The 16769-nt window shown below is 53.3% G+C and overlaps 1 protein-coding gene across 4 annotated transcripts; it reads left to right on the top strand.

Moving 5' to 3' along the window:
- The first annotated feature begins 75 nt into the window (after positions 1–75).
- On the top strand, positions 76–12909 carry AP5B1 (adaptor related protein complex 5 subunit beta 1). Of its 4 annotated transcripts, none has more exons than XM_082477976.1 (3): positions 76–208; positions 8306–8474; positions 8579–11203. In XM_082477976.1, the coding sequence occupies exons 2-3, from the start codon at positions 8325–8327 to the stop codon at positions 11060–11062; spliced, it is 2634 nt and encodes an 877-aa protein (XP_082334102.1). In that variant the 5' UTR covers positions 76–208; positions 8306–8324; the 3' UTR covers positions 11063–11203. The 4 variants fall into 4 exon arrangements, with proteins under 4 accessions (XP_082334102.1, XP_082334103.1, XP_082334101.1 ...); XM_082477977.1 differs by lacking the exon at positions 76–208 and adding an exon at positions 7610–7697; XM_082477975.1 differs by lacking the exon at positions 76–208 and adding an exon at positions 7801–7904.
- Positions 12910–16769: the final 3860 nt, after the last annotated feature.

Genomic DNA, 16769 nt, shown 5'->3' with positions numbered 1-16769 from the left:
CCCACCTTTCCCTGGCCGGGCTGGAGGCGGGCGGGGGTGGGGGTGGGGGAGCAGGTCGGAGAAGAAGTCGCCAAAGCGTCCTGCGTTGCGCCGGGAGGCCGTGCGCGGGACGGCGCGCGCCCGTTTCAACCCCGCGGAGCTGTCGCCGTCCTCCGTCTGAACGAGGTCCCCTGCAGCCAGGTGCACCGGACGGCGGAGGAAGCGGCAGGTATGCTACTCCCGGCGCGACTGGCGTCCCTCGCGTCCGCTCGGGAAGTCTTAAAGTGCGAGCACGACGGACGGGTTCACGCTTTATTGGCTCGCGGCGGCGTGTGTTGGTGGCTGGGGCGGGGAGGGGGTTGCTGATCTGAGCTAATTAGCTTGGAGTGGCCCGGGGAGCGACGGCGCATGCGTTGGGAAATAACGGTGACAACCCACCTATTTGTTACCTGTCGAACCGGTTTCCATTCCGCTGCCGGTGAGGTGGCCTCGCGGGCTGGGCGGGGTGGCCGGGAGGGGGCGGGGGGCGGGCGCAGGGCCCCCAGCACACCGCTGCCCGCCGGGGACCTCCCAGCGGGAGTGCTAGCGTTCGCCAACCGGAGTTTCGGAGTTTCGGAGGGAGCAGAGGAGGGGAAGGGGGGGCAAGGGGCAATGTTATTCGGCGCTCGCACGCTCTGCGGGCGATGAAGTGAAACTCGCCCGACTGGGCCCGGCCCGGCGCGCCCCGGGCGCCTGGGGAGGCGTGAAGCCGTCGGGCGGGACTGGGCGTCCCGGCCCACACTTGTTGAACCGGGCCCGGGCCCAGGCGGCCCCGGGTCCCAAACGCCTGGCTGAGCAATTCGTGGTTCAGCCCAGAGGGAGATATTTGCTGGTCGCCGGCTCCATTCGGAAAGGCACGCGGGGCCGCAGGAACGCGCAGGCCGGTGGGCGGGCAGGCCGGGCCTCGCCGGGCCGCAATACAAAGCGGAGAGCACCCGTAGGGCCGGGCGCCGAGCCCTGCCGAGAGCCCGCTTTCTGGCCGGGCAAGTGTGGAAGGTTTCGTGGAGGAAGGGGCGTTTAAACCGTTCCGAGTCCTCCGTGACCCCGAAAGACCCCAGCGCCTAGTCACTGGGGCTCACACCGCCGCCCCCACCCCCACCCCCACCCCAGAGCCCTCATCTTTGTCCCAAATGGCCGGAGTTCAGGTGCAGCAAGACTGGAGGTGAGCCGAGGGCAGAGGACCAACTTACTTTGCCTGGCTGCAGCCACGGCAGTCAGGGAGCTCGTGTCTTGGCCCCAGAGCCCAGCCTTGGCTGAGGCTCAGCCTGGGACCCCTCACTCTAGCCATTCATCATGCGCTGCCCAGTCCCAGGACCCGCCTCCTGGAGGGAGGCCCCGCCCTCCTCAGAAGCTGAGGAGCACTTGGTGGCCTCCATGAGGAGCAGTAACTGTGCCACTTCGGCCACTGGGCTTCTCTTACCAGCTGAACTAGTAAGGGCAGGCATGGGACCCCTTCCTGTTTTTAGCTCTCCCCCTTCCCCCATGTAAAATAAAATAATATTTCAGAGTCCCTACCACACATATACCTTTCTCACATATTAAATGTTTGCTGCAACAGATTAGGAGGAAATGAATCTGATAAGTGAACTCACACAGTTCAAAAGTCAGGACTCAGAAGAGGAGCAGCCTGCTTATGGTGGACTTTCAGGCGTCTAGTGGAAGAAGGTAGTTTTTCAAGGGGGAGGCTTCCAGAGGCCCTTTACATGCCCCCACTGGACTTCTGTAGAGCAGTCCCTGGGCGGGTGGGGAAGGTGTGGACTTTGGGGGCAGATGGGCCTCCTTCTCTGCTCCTTCCTGGAACCTGTGAGTCTGGCCAAGGGGCTTTCCTTTCCAGGCTGTACCCTTGTCTGTCACCTGAGAATCCCATCATCTACCTCTTGGGTCCACGGTGAGGACGGTGTGAGCTCTGGCAGGGGTACTAATGTTTGCCCCCTTCCCCTTCCTTTCCCAGGCTCTGCTTCCCTTGTCAACCCTCCACTCTTACCCTGGGCCCTTCCGTTCAGTTGACAAGCAAGCACCTGCTACTTGCTTGTCTTTTGAATATATCCTGGGCAAATAAGTTTGACTAACACTGTCTGGGAGAGAGGTGAATGTAGTTCATTCACCCAACAAATATTTATTGAGCACTTTGGTTGTACCAGACCCTGACAGGGGCTGGGACACAGTAGGGGCTTCGTGGAAACTCTGATGAAGTTTCGTAGATGATGCTGGACACAGAGGCAGTCTTTCTCATCGGGGGAACAACTCAGATGTCTCCACTTGTGGAAAGAAAGTTACACAGTGTACGGAACGAGGCCCAAGGAGGGAGGGATATTCGTCCATGCTGTCCACTGCTGTATTTCCAGCATCTACAGCTGTGCCTGGCACATAGTGGGTTGTCAATAAATATTTGCTGAATGAATGAATATCCTATGTTTCTTGACTCATGTGACACATTCAGCCTTTTATGTTCCAAATTTGCTAGAGGCATAAATACAAAGCAAATTTTTTTATTATGAGGAAAGCTATAGTGCAAGTTCAGTGTGATAAAGGGCAACTCTCAGAGATGGGGGGGTGGCATGGAGAATGTGACTATCTAAAGGACCAGTGACAAGCATGTCATCCAAGCACAGAAATCCAACGTTGCCACTTTTGTCCATTTGGAAACTGGAAATCCAGATTTATGTGTGAAATCTACCAATTTTTATTTATTTATTTATTTATTTACTGGCCACGCTGCACAGCTTGCAGGATCTTAGTTCCCTGACCAGGCATCAAACCCCGGGCCCTCAGCAGTGAAAGCGCAGAGTCCTAACCACTGGACCACCAGGGAATTCCCCGAAATCTACCAGTTTTTAAATGTTGACTTAGCTTTTTTTTAAAACATGGAATGAGTCCAATAATATACATTCGTGGGGCAGATTTGACCCGTGGGCTGCCAGTGTGTGGCCTGTGGTTCATGAACCAGACAATGTGTGTGAACTTGGGTAAACACTGAGCTGAACCATGAGCTCCATAAGGGCAGGCACCTCCTGCTCTGTTCACACAGTGCCAGTTCGATATCATTCTCTCCTTCCTTAATTCAGTCACCAAATATTCATTGAACACCTACTATATGCTAGCACTGGGTATCCCGTGATGCAAGGCAAACAAAGAAATAAGGAAATGATTAGTGTGATGCAGGACATTTAACTAGTGATGAGATGGTGACAGGCGAGGGGCGCTGAGATCTGAATGAGCGGTAGGAGCCAGCTGTGCAGAGCAGAGAAGAGCCTGATCCGTAAATGGATCCGATGGCACAAAGGCCCCAGAGCAGGAGTGAGCAGCGCCTGTGTGTGTGTGTGTGTGTATGTGATGAACTGAAAGGCGAGGTGGCTGGATCATGAGGGGATGGGAAGGTGTAGGAACTGACCCTGGAGAGGCAGGTCGGTCATGTCATGTGAGGCTCAGTGTGGTGGGAAGCCTTGGATCTGCTATGGGGAGAGGAATGTGTCACCAGGCGAGGGGTGCTGAGGGTGGCAGTAGGGAGACCAGTGAGGAGGCTACCGTAATAGTCCAAGAAGGAGGGGATGGTGGCCTGGGCCAGCTGCAGGCAGAGCCATGAGTGCTAATTCCAGGTGACATGAGTAGCCATGCCTCTTTGGTACAGTGGACAGGGGTGTGAAGGGAAGCAGAACCCTAGCAGGCAAGCAAGGACCATGTTCCCCAAAGGCTGGTGGCTGGCAGCCGCCTTCAGAGCTCGGCTCCCCTTCCAAGCAGCCCAGGGAGAGCTAGGGCAGGAGTCGGATGGAGAGGTTTTGGAACAACCCCTTCCTGTTCTCAGAGAAGGCTTCTGGGGGGAGCTGGGATGGGGTTGGGTGGGGCAGGGGCTTAGAAGCATGGCGGCTCGGGGCAGAAAGGCTTTTGGGAGCTGTGCTGAGAGGACAAGCAGAACAGAGCACTGGACCTGGAGTCAGGCTGCCCCAGGCTCTTAGTCTCCAGGGACTTGGGCTAAGCCCCGTCTGTACAGGGGGCTCTGAGTCCCGGCTCTGCTCCTCAGAGCCGTCAGGAGATGCTGTCGATTCACTTTTGCCCAGAAGCCTAGCAGCCCTTGAAAATGGACTCAGCCTTAAAGCAGGCCGACGGTGCCCCTGGCCACCGAGGCCTCTGCTTGGCTCAAATAGTGGCCTTTCCAGCTCTGTTTGACAGTAGCCCCGTGGAGGCTGCAAAGCCCCTGACAAACTGTGACGTGCTGTGGGTGACACTGACACCTCCATCTCTTGCTGGGTTCTGTCCTGTCAGCTCCCAAAGCATCTGGAATCTTCCCACACCTCCGTCTCCACGTTTACCACCCCGATCCTTTACAACTGAATAAAGTCCTTGGGGCCCAGCGTGCTCTGGCCCCAGGTGGCCTCCTGACCCCGTGCTTCTTCCTTCCCGCTGATTGTGTGTGTGCCCGCCACACTGCTGGCCCTCTGTCCACTGAACTGGCCAAGTCCTGTTCCCAGCTCACGCCTCTCCTCTGCTGCTCCTTCTGCCCGGAAGGCTTTTCCCCACTTGATGACTGGCTCTCTCTCGTCACTCAGGTTTCAGCCAGATGTGCCCTCTTCCAAGAGTCCACTCTGACTGCCCTAGCTAAATCATTGTGCCCCCAGTCACTTCTGTCCCATTACCCTATTTTCTTATTCTTTTTTGCAGCATCTCTCTTTTTAAAAAATATTTATTTATTTATTATTTATTTGGTTGTACTGGGTCTTAGTTGCAGCAGGCCGGCTCCTGAGTTGCTGTTCCAGGGCTCCTTAGTTGTGGCTCACCTGCTCCTTAGTTGCAGCACGCGGGCTCCTTAGTTGTGGCATGCAAACTCTTAGTTGTGGCATGCATGTGGGATCTAGTTCCCCAACCAGGGTTTGAACCCGGGCCCCCTGCATTGGCAGCGCAGAGTCTTATCCACTGCACCACCAGGGAAGTCCCTGCAGAATCTCTTATTCCATGAAATTTTGATTTGTCTTGTTTGTTCATTTCTCCCCCAGTGAAAGTTCTGTACATGAGGGACCTCTTTTAACATCATTTTTAGTAGCTTTATTTAGATATAGTTCACATACCATAAAACTCACCCTTTTAAAGTGTACAGTTCAGTGTTCTGTTTCGTTTTGGTTTTTGGTTTTTTTGTTTTGGACCATGCTGTGCAGCTTGCGGGACCTTAGTTGCCTGACCAGGGATTGAACCTGCGCCCTCAGCAGTGAAAACACGGAGACCTAACCACTGGACTGCCAGGGAATTCTCAATTCAGTGATTTTTAGTATCTTCACAGAGCTGTGCAACCACCACCACTGTCTTCCATCACATTTTCATCACCCCAAAAGAAAGCCCGTACCCGTTAGCAGTCACTCTCCATTCCTCCCAACCCCCAGCTCCTGGTACCTACTACTCTGCTCTCTATGGATTTGCATATTGATGTGTTCTTTTTAAAGCATCTCTGTATCCCCAGTGCCTAGTGCTGTGAGAATGGGTATCTCCCACTTTACAAATGAGAAAACTGAGACTCAGGACTCCTCAGGAAACTGACTTTCCCTTTTTTCAGTGTGCCTAGTGTCTCCACAGAACTGGGCTGCCCTGGGGAAGATGGAAACTCAGCAAAAAGAGAAGAAATGAGTTGTGGGCATTGAGTGGGGAGTTCCCTGCTCAGCCACTTGCTGCAGCCCACACCTGGGCCCTCTCGGCTGGGAGGTCACTCTTGGGGGTGGGCTTGCTGACTGCAGATTCAGTGCTGGTGGTCTGAGTTCAATGTTATGCCTGGCCTGTGCCAGGGACAGTACCAGCACCACCCTCCCACAGGGGAGCAGACATCTGGGCAGGCAGGTGAAGGCTGAGAGTAGCTGTGTGAGTGGAGGGCCAAGTCAGGGATAGCAAGGGGCTGTGGGCTGAAGTCCAGGCTCCACCTCTTAGGAGCTCTGTAACTGTGAGCAAGTGACTGCACCGCACTGGGCCTCCCTTTCCTTCTCTGTGAATGGTACCCATCCTCAGGTACCTCAGGGTGCTGTAAGCCTCAGTGGATCCATGTGGATGCTTCCACCACAGCATCGAGAACTACACGTGGGTTCCCTCCCTCCAGACCCTGGGCCCCAAGGAGCAAAGGCTCAGAAAGGCTGGCTGCTGTCAGAGGCTGAACAGGGGCCAGAGCCAGCATTGTAGTTCCTGACCCTTTGAAGCCTGTCTCCTCAACTGTAAAAGGGGTTTAATAATCATTCCTCCCTCCCTGTAAGTGATAAGGGCTGGGGATGTGCAGTTATCAGCACCCTCTGGGCCTCAGACAGGGAAACCAGACAGGCTCCTGTTACCCCCAAGCTGCCTTCCCTCCCAGGGCTGCTGTCATCCGGCCTCTTTCATCCTAGATTTAATTAGCCAGGCAGCCCCACTCCACAGCCTCTCCGGCCGAAGTCATCACTCCCATTTTATAGGTGGGGAAACTGAGGCACCTAGAGGGAAGTAGTTTGGGATTGCCGCCTGTGAGTCAACTGTTGAGCCAGGGCCCAGAGGAGCTGGGACTGGGTTTTCCAGCTGGACTTGTCCCTTGGGGTGGATCCCTGTCTCCATCCCCTTGGCACCCTGGGCACCCAGAGAGCCTCTTTTCCAGCTCTCTCTACCTCACCACTCCCTACCACCTCCCATCTGGAGGGCAGCAGGAGGGGGTGGGGAGGGGCCTGCCAAGCCCGGGGAAAGGTGAGAAACTAGTTGGCAGCGGCTGGCATGGGGGCTCAGGCCTGTTTCATCTTCAGAGCGGGCTAATGAGAGCCAGAGGCATTACTCAGATTGGCGGGCTGTGGGTGTGGGGTCTGGACGCCCGCGGTTCTGTGCCCTGGAAATCAGCGATCAGTGGGGCGTCTGCAGCCTGGACTCTAGACCCAGGAGGGGCTGTTAGCTGAGCCCCAGGCCCAGCCCTCTGAGTGCCCCCAAACAGCCCTGCTTCAGCCCTCTGGAAGTCAAGAGTGCTGGGCTCGGGCACTGCTTGACCCCAGATCTCCTGCGGCGGCAAGGCCTCAGTTTCCCGGTCCGTGCTAAGCGTGCTGTGAGCCCCGTGACCGGCCAGGCCCTGCCAGTCCTCACGTCTGCATCCCGTTGTTTTCCGGCTTCATCGCAGCTTGGGACTTGGCCCCGCCAACTTTACCCCGGTCTGGCTGCCGCGACCCTAGCCGACCTTCGGCGCGGCCTCTGCCAAAGGTCAGCAGCTTCCGCCTGCCCCGACCCCGGCGCCGGCTCAGCGCCCCCAAGCCGAGCGGGTGGGGAGCCGGGGCCGGCGTCGGGGAAGCGAAGCCAAGCCCTGCGGCGCCCGCCCGACCGGTTTAGCCGGGCCCACGGCGCGCAGTTCCTGCGGGCGCCCGGGGACCGCACCTTGTACACCCCCCAGCGGCCACACGGGGAGCCCCAAGGACTCCAATCCGCGTCACCCCCAGGGGCCGCGGGCGGCTGGCGCAGGGTGCGCCGCGCCCGGGCGCCGGCGCGGGGCGCGCTGGTTGCCATCCTCAGCAGTCTGGCAGGCGCGGGCGGGGCCCGGGCCGCTGTCCACCGGAGCGCCCTGAGATTGCAGTCCGCGCGCAGAGGGGACCCTGGCATCCGCGAGCCCAGGCCCACCCAACTCTACCGCCTCTGCCTGGGCCTGCAGCGGTTCCGGGGAAGGGGAAGCCTGCGCACAGCGGGACAGTTACTCAGCCCCATCGAAACCAGCGAGTCTTCACCTGCCAGCAGGGAGGGCGGGGGGCGGCGGCTCGGAGGGCGGGGGAGGCGGTGGCCCCGTTACGGCCCCGCCCCCGCGAGGGACCCGCCTCAGTTCGGCCGCCCACGCGCCGCGCGCCCCGCCCCACCCCGCCCGGCGCAGCCAGCCCGGAAGTAGCCGGCCGGCCAGAGCGCCAGCGGCCGCTGGGTCAGGCAGGGTGAGAGCGGCCGACCCGTTACCGCGGGCGCCGGGGTCCGGGGCGGTGCTGTGGCTTCGGTACCGGCTGCGGGCAGGCGGCCTAATGAGTTCTCGGCACGCACCCCCGCGCCAGCTGCCTGCCCGGCACCCCCGACCCTGCTCGCCAGCCCTCTTCCCCCCGAGGACCCTGGCGGCCCGCCCTAGCGTCACCCCCGAAACCTCTGGGTTTCATCTCGGGACCCGGGTGCGGGGTCCCCGCTGGCCTCTGCGCGTGGCCGAGGGCGGTTGGGATCTGCTAGGCGGCCCTGGGGTGACAGTGGCCCCTTTGGGGTTGGCGCAGGGGCTCGCGCGCCCTCTGGCGGCCTTGGGGCCCCGTGCGTCTCCAGCCCGCAGGTCTGATCCTCCCTCGCTTTTCTGCAGGGACTTGGCGTGCCTGACCATGGGGCCCACGAGCCGGGAAACCTGGGCCCAGCGCCTGGGCACCTTCCGGGCCAGCCCGTCCGCCTTCATGGCAGGTCCTGAGGGTGAGGATCTGGGTCGTCACCTGCTGAGCGACCTGAGGAGTGAGAAGCTGAGCGAGCCGACTAAGGTAGGCCCTGCGCGTGACCCGTGTCCTGGCCCAGGTGGTCCCTTCAGCCCGCCGTGCCCTGAACCTCAGCTTCGTGATTCCCACCCAGAAACCCCTATCCCCAGGTTTCCTTGCTGGCTCTGAGCTTGGAGTACCCAGCCCAGCTGTGGCCGGACGCTCCTGCGGCCGAAGCAGCTGCCACCTCCCTGTTGGATACCCTGGTCCTTCTACCCCCGCGGCCCTCGGCTCTGCGGCGGCCCCTTCTGCTGGCGGCCACCACAGCCTTGGCGGCAGGAGGTGCGCTGGGCCCCACCTCGGGAGCCTCCCGCCGGCTCTTGCCGCTGCTGCTGGGCTTGGCCTCGGGCCGCGATTTGGGGCGAAGCTTTGGCCCTGCCTCGGAACAGCGCCCCCTGCAGGCCACAGCGTGGGAGTGCCTGCGGGAGCTGGAGAGCTGCAAGCCTGGGCTGCTGGGGGGCTGTCTGGGGCTGCTGCGGGGCCTGCTGGGGCAGGAGGGCCCTGTACAGCCACTCAGCCTGCTGCTGGCACTTGCCCTGCGAAACGCCTTGGTGATACAAGCCAGGGCCAGGGTGGGCCTGCAGGGCCTGCTCGTGGCTGGGGACTGTCCCACTGAAGGTGGTTCCTGGAACTGGATGCTAGCTGAGGAGGGTGATGCCCACCTTCAGCCCCAGGCACCCAGTTGGCCAGCAGCTGAGGGGGGGGAGTGTTGCCTTGCCACGCTGGAGCTCAGTCCTGAGGAGGCCCGGGAGCTGCGGGCTGCCGTGGCCCAGCTTCTGGACGCCTCCTACCTGCTTACTCCTGTGGCTCAGGCCCAGCTTCTGTGGCTGCTGGGCTGGGCCCTGCGGGGTCTTCGGGGACAGCCACCAGTGCTCTTCAAGCCACAGCTGGTACGGCTGCTGGGCACAGCACAGCTGACGTTGCTGCACGCCGTTCTGGCTCTGAAGGCGGCCTTTGGTGAGGCACTGTTCACAGCCCAGGATGAGGCCTTGCTGCTTCGCCGGCTCACCTTGGCTGCCCAGCACCCGGCCCTGCCCCTGCCCGCCCATCTCTTCTACCTGCACTGCCTCTTGAACTTCCCTGAGAACTGGCCGCTGGGCCCCGCAGGCGAGGAGGCTGCCCCGCTATTGCTGGGGTCCCAGCTATGCCATGGCCTCCTGCCCAGTCTTCTGCATGACCCGATGGACCTCTTGGCCCGCCTGCATCTGCTGTGCCTGCTCTGTGTGGAAGACAAAGAAAAGGAGGAGAAGGGCCAGGATCAGAGCCCCCGGCGATACCTGGAGGAGCTACTGGCTGGCCTGCGGCAGAGGGCAGCCCTGGGTGGTGGCCCCCGGGCCTTAGCCACTCTTTGCTTCCAGGCCTCATACCTCGTTGCTCGCTGCCTGGCCGGGCAACCTGCAGTGCTGACACCCTTGACCCACGGACTGGCCCAGCTGTACCGAGCCCGGCCTGCACTGGCTCCCCATTTCGTGGATCTCTTGGATCGGGTGGGCCCTGAGCTGGGGGAACCCTTGAAGGTGGTCTTGCGGCGGGAGGTGGTGTCCAGGCCAGGCAGGGATGAGGCCCTTTGTTGGCACCTGCAGATGCTGGCAAGGGTGGCAGATGGGGATGCCCAGAGTGCCACCCTCGGCTTCCTGCAGGCTGCAGCTGCCCGCTGCACGGACTGGGGCCTCCAGCAGGCCCTCCTGCAGGTCTGCCGGGCCCTGCTGCGGGCAGGTGTTGGGGGAGGCCTGGCGGACTTGCTGCAGGTCCTGGCCAGGCAGCTGGAGGACCCTGATGGGCGGGACCATGCGCGCCTCTACTACATCCTCCTGGCCCACCTGGAAGAGCCCAAGCTGGGGGTGGCCCTGGGCCCCTCCCTGGCCGCACCTGCACTGGCCTCTTCACTGGTGGCCGAGAACCAGGGCTTTGCTGCAGCGCTGATGGTGCAGGAGGCCCCGGCCCCGATTCGGCTAAGCGTGGGTCCCCACAGAGCCAAGGGCCCGGCCCCAGTGCTGCAGCTCCAGGTGGAGGTGCTGGAGCAGGTGTATTCTCTGGAACTGCGCTTCCGTGTGGAAAGACAGCTCTATGCACCCTTGGGGGCTGTGCACGTGCCCTGCCTGTGCCCCGGCCGCCCCATCCGCCCTCTGCTGCTGCCTCTGCAGCCCCGACGCCCGGCTCCCGCGAGGCTGGCTGTGCGCGCCCTGTACACCACACCCAGCGGACTCACCTGCCACGCTCACCTGCCACCCCTTCTTGTGAACTTTGCTGACCTCTTTCTGCCTTTCCCCCAGCCCCCCGAGGGGGCCAAGCTGGGCTTCTTTGAGGAGCTCTGGGACTCCTGCCTGCCAAAGGGCACCGAGAGTCGCTTGTGGTGCCCTCTCGGGTCACACGGGCTGGAGGCATTGGTGTCCCGCCACCTGGAGCCCTTTGTGGTGGTGGCCCAACCCCCGACCAGCTACCTTATAGCCATCCGTCTGCCCCCAGACTCGCGGTTGCTGCTGCGGCTGGAAGCAGCCCAGGCGGATGGAGTGCCTGTGGCCCTGCGGACTGATGACTGGGCCGTGCTGCCTCTGGTGGGGGACTACCTCCGGGGGCTGTCAGCGGCTGGCTGAGCCCCAGGGCCGGGCCAGGTAGGAGCAGGACTGCAGCCTTTGCAGGCTCTTGCCCAAGAAGGGCTGCTGAGAGCCAGGATACAGCCCCGTAGCTCCTTTCTGTAAAAAAAAAAAAACAAAAACCTATATTTGCTAACAACACTCACTAGTTTGTTTTCTTTTGGGCCCTGGTTGGGGGAAGGCACACTGGGAGGGGGGTCAGAGGCTCCAGGAAAGCTTCCAAGCTAGGAACCCCCAGACTGCAGGGCATGAAAGTTCCTTCCTGCCCGGATATGCTAGGATTCTCTAGAATCCCTGCCCAGGAGGCAGGAGAAAAAATATCCACATCTTTACTTCCCAGAGAGGGAAAAGCCTTGCTCAAAGCCACCCAGCAATTTAGGAATGAGAGTGAAGCTGGACTTGGGCCTCCTGACCTGTGAGCCAGTGCTATTCAGCTCCAGAGGTTTGCAGGATCTCTGCACAGGGAGCTCAGGCTAGATAGGACGAGGGACAAATGGGCAGAAACAGAGGAGGCTGCAGCGGCCTGGTGGCCCCTTCCTCTAGAGCCCATGAGCCACAACTACCGAGCCCACGTGCAACAACTACTGAAGCCCGCTCTCTGCAACAAGAGAAGCCACCGCGATGAGAAGCCCACGCACCGCAATGAAGAGTAGCCCCTGCTCACCGCAACTAGAGAAAGTCCACGCAGCAACAAAGACCCAACGCAGCCAATAAATACATAAATAAACAACATTACTCATTAAAAAAAAAAAAGACTATAGAATATTGTATCCAACAAGAGAAGAATACATGTTCTTCTCAAGTGCACGTGGAACATCCACTGCGACAGACCACATTTTGGGCCGTAAAGCACACCTTAGCGAATTTAAAAGAACAGAAATCTGCTTTTGGACCACAATGGAATTAAAGTAGAAATCAATGACAGAATGATAGCTGGAAAATTCCCAAATATTTGGAGATTAAGCAACATACTTCTGTATAACACATGGGTCAAGGAAGCCCCATGAGAAATTTTAAAATATCCTGAACTAAATGAAAATGAAAATACAACTTGTCAAAATCTGTGTGATTCAGTGAAAGCAATACTTGGAGTGAGGTTTGTGGCATTAAATGAATATATTAGAAAAGAAGAAAGATATAAAAATCAATAATCTAACCTTTTACTTTAGGATACTAGAGAAAGAAGAGTAATATGAGCCTACAGCAAGTAGAGGAAGATGAATAAAAATTAGAGCAGAAATCAGTGAAATTGAAAGGAGGAATTCAACAGAGAAAATCGATGAAACCAAAAGCTGGTTCTATTAAAAGATCAGTAAAATTGATAAGCCTCTAGCCAGGCTAACTAAGAAAAAAGAGAGAGGACACAAATTATTAATACAAGAAATAAAAGAGGGATCATCACTACTGAGCCCATGGACATTAAAGGGATAATAAGTATTATGAACAATTCTGTGTCCACAATCTGATAAATGAAATGGACCAATTCCTTGAACGATGCAAAGTAACACAACTTACACAAAGGAAAATAATCTGAATAGAGCTATATCTCGAGAAAGTGAGTCAATAATTAACAGTTGGGCTTCCCTGGTGGCGCAGTGGTTGAGAATCTGCCTGCCAATGCAGGGGACATGGGTTCAAGCCCTGGTCTGGGAAGATCCCACATGCCGCGGAGCAACTAGGCCCGTGAGCCACAACTACTGAGCCTGCGCGTCTGGAGCTTGTGCTCTGCAACAAGAGAGGCCGCGACAGTGAGAGGCCCGCGCACCGCGATGAAGAGTGGCCCCCGCTAGCCGCAACTAGAGAAAGCCCTCGCACAGGAACGAAGACCCAACACAGCCAAAAATAAATTAATTAAAATAATAATAATAATTAATAGTTATAATGGTTAATACTGTATATTGTTAACATATAATAATAAATATGTGAGGCGACACATATCAAATCATCACGATGTACACTTTAAATATCTTACAATTTTATTTGTCAATTATACCTCAGTAAAGCTGAAAAAAAATCTCTTAAAATGAACAACAACAAAAATTAGTGAAAATCTCCTAAAAAAAAAAAAGCAACAGGCCGAGATGGTTCCCTGGTGAATTCTTCTTGTGAAAAAACATTTCAGAAAGAATAACAATTCCTTACAATCTCTTCCAGAAAATAGAAGCAGAGGGAACACTTCCTAATTCATTCTATGAGACCAGCATTACCCTAATACCAACACCAGATAAAGACATCACGAGAAAGGAAACTACAGATCAATATCACTCATGAACATAGGTGCAAAAATCCTCCACAAAAAAAAATTAAGAAATTGAATTCAATATACATAAATGTATGCTAACACTTTAAAAGAGTAAACAATGGAAAGATGAACTAAAATATTTAAAAGATCACATAGGGCAGGAGAGAACAGTTTGCAAGGAACAGGAATAGACACTAGGTTTCTCTAAATGGATCTTACTTTGTAGTTTGATTTTGGAAATGTAAATAATCACATAAAGTAAAAGTAAATCTTTTAAAAGCTATCTTGAAAAGTCAGAAGAGAAATGAAACAAACGATCCTAATTTTGTATCCAACTGGTAGCATAACCATAGAACTTAAAACCAGTAAATTGATTGTACATCCTAGTGGAACATACCTCAAGGACAAAAAGAACTACAAAAATAAAATTTTAAGCTGTTTGGTAATCATATTGTTAGCTGCAGTGTTGCTATTTTTATTCTGAGACTGTTGCGTATGTAGTGTGGAATCAAGTTGCTGAGAACTGGGATGTTTGAATGTAGGAGGAAAAGATATAAAGGTAAGAGCAATCAGGTTAGTAAAAACGCTGTAGTCCTACATGTAATAGTATAAACTCACGAAGTATTCTCTTTTTGAAAGAGAAAAATACATATTTCCTAGCTTTGTCCAACTGAAAACATTTAGAAACCATGTCCACTGAAAACATCTAGAAACAATCTAGCAGTCATGAGCACATCTAGTGTCAAACCGAATTAGTAAATATCAATTCTTAGTAAAAAGAACCAAGGATCCTTGGAGAAAGGATCCTTGGATGATTCCAAGTCTGGGGCGGGAACTGTTCAAGATGACCCAGGAATATCTTGTGGTTCTGAAAAACAAGGAAACCTATAAAAGACTACTAGGGTCGCATCAAAAGACTCAGGAGCTCAGTTGAAGAGGTTCCCACTAGAAAAAGATGGGACAATTTCAGGATCAATAAGAACAACAAATACAAGTAACTGAAACATTCATAATGTTAAAAATCCATTATTTAATAATGATACCTTTTTTTTAAAGGTCACCATTGGAGCATGCCAGGGAAACAAGTTATTTCAAAAACTGAGAAATAGAAGGAAAGTATCAAGCAATTATTTTGCCTTTTTTATACTCAGTGTACCAATGGGCAACCAAATAGTTGATGAGGGGACATTTTCTTTTTAGGAGTATTCTAATAAATGAAGAAGAAGTGGTGGACTTAGAATATCAGTTTTGTAACCGCTAGTGAATTGAAGGATCTGGGCAATGATCATCCAGGGCTGCTAACATCACAAAAAAAGGGAAACATGAGGTATTATGTCCCTCCTGATGGAAAAACACACCACCTCCCTTGAAGCAGTCTTCCCCGTCCCCCACAAAGAATCTGATAAAGCTTCTAGATCTAATTACTAATTTACAGGAAATACAGGGCAGATGAACACAACACTACAGGAATGCAATCACTAAAATCCAGACTATGGGAAACTTACAGAACCAAAAATGTAAAAATAAATCAAACATCTACTCCCAAGTTAAAAAACCCTTAGTAGTACAGCTTTAACAAGATATATATATATATATATATAAGCAAATTGAAAGGCAGCTTCGTGAGTATTGGTGAAATAGCATAAGCATTCCCATGAAAGTTTCAGGAAAAAGAAAAGGATGTCTGTTGATACCAGTAACATTTGAGATTGTTCTGAATGTGCTAGAAAAGAAAACAAATTACATGATGTAATGAGGAGGTAAAATTATCATTGTTTGAAAGTGAGATGACTAATTCTGGGAGACCCAGGAAATAAAACAAAAACTATTAGGAATAACGAAAATTTTCAATAGATATCTGTTTAAAAAATTAATATGTAAGAATCAACAGCTTTGGGACTTCCCTGGTGGTGCAGTGGTTAAGAATCCGCCTGCCAATGCAGGGGACACAGGTTCGAGCCCTGGTCTGGGAAGATCCCACATGCCACGGAGCAACTAAGCCTGTGCGCCACAACTACTGAGCCTGCATGCCACAACTACTGAAGCCCATGCGCCTAGAGCCCGTGCTCCGCAACAAGAGAAGCCCCTGCAATGAGAAGCCTGTGCACTGCAGAGTAGCCCCAGCTCACTGCAGCTAGAGAAAGCCCGCGCAAAGCAACGAAGACCCAACACAGCCAAAAATAAATAAATAAATTTTTTTAAAAAAAGAATCAACAGCTTTCCTGAAAACTATGGCCTACAGGCCAAATCCAGCCCACTGTGTTTTTGCAAATAAAGTTTTATTGGAACACAGCCATGCTTATTTACTTACATATTGTCTATGGCTGTTTTTATGCTACAATGACAAAGCTGAGTATTTGTGTCGGAGACCAAATGTGAGGTTTGCCAACCTCTGCTATAGATAAATAATAATCAGAATGTAAAATGAAAAAAAAAAACGGATCTTGTTTGTAATAGAAACAATATAAGCTATCTAGGAATAAGCTTTAAAATACGTATAAAAGAAGAAAACCCCACAACTGTATGGATAAGACATAAAAGGAGACATAAATAAATGGTATTATGTATCTCATGCTTGGTAGAAAATGAAAGCAAAACTCTATTTAATCTGTCAATACCCTCCAGCCAAAGACCACCAGGCACGCATCTGTAGTTATTAGTTTTGCAGTGTGGGGTTTCTCAGTAAGAAGGCATTAGGAAGGATTTCTAGGATTTGGGCTTGTGTTGGGGATATGAGGGAGGGTTTAAAGAAGGACTTTTCTCTGGATTGGATGCTGTCAGCAAGTGGGAGTATTTCTATGATGGGATATGTTAACAAATCTTAACTATACGGAGGCTAAAGCTGCAATTGGTAAAGTAGCAACAGAAACTTATATTATCCAAGATAGAGGGATTTTCATTATTTTTGTGTGTTGGACAATATTTGTGTCTTTGTCAGTGTTCACATGATTACAGAATGATCTTGTTTTTGTTTTGATCCTTCACATCACAGAGTGACCTTGTCTGATGTCTATGTTCTGTGAAATTGTTCATGTTCAACAGAACACCAAGGCCAGCTCCTGGATGTCCGAGGATGTTTTTCTCTTTCTCAAATCTATAAATTAAATGCAATTTTAATGTTAATTACCAGTTATGTATGGGTTCGTTTTATGAGAGTACTTGCCAAGATCTATTTAAGTTGGGTATCTGGACAAATAAACATTAGGGAAGAGTTAAGAAATCAAAAGGGAAAGAGTACTGCGAAAACTAGACATAAAAAGAAAAGGCTGATATATTTGACTACAAAAAATAAAAGTCTTCTCTGTAATAAAAATGACCAATACAGAAGTTTGTAAGACAAACTCAGGTAAAATATCTTCAACACATTTGAGGAAGGGTTGATAATCCCTAGTTAAACACACACACACACACAAACAAGACAAAACAAAACACTCTCTACCAGTCAATATATAAAAAGTGAACTCT

The sequence above is a fragment of the Balaenoptera physalus genome, assembly GCF_965194825.1.
Source record: "Balaenoptera physalus genome assembly, chromosome: 10".
Lineage (NCBI taxonomy): Eukaryota > Metazoa > Chordata > Mammalia > Artiodactyla > Balaenopteridae > Balaenoptera > Balaenoptera physalus.
This window is presented reverse-complemented; position numbering and strand designations above follow the sequence as displayed.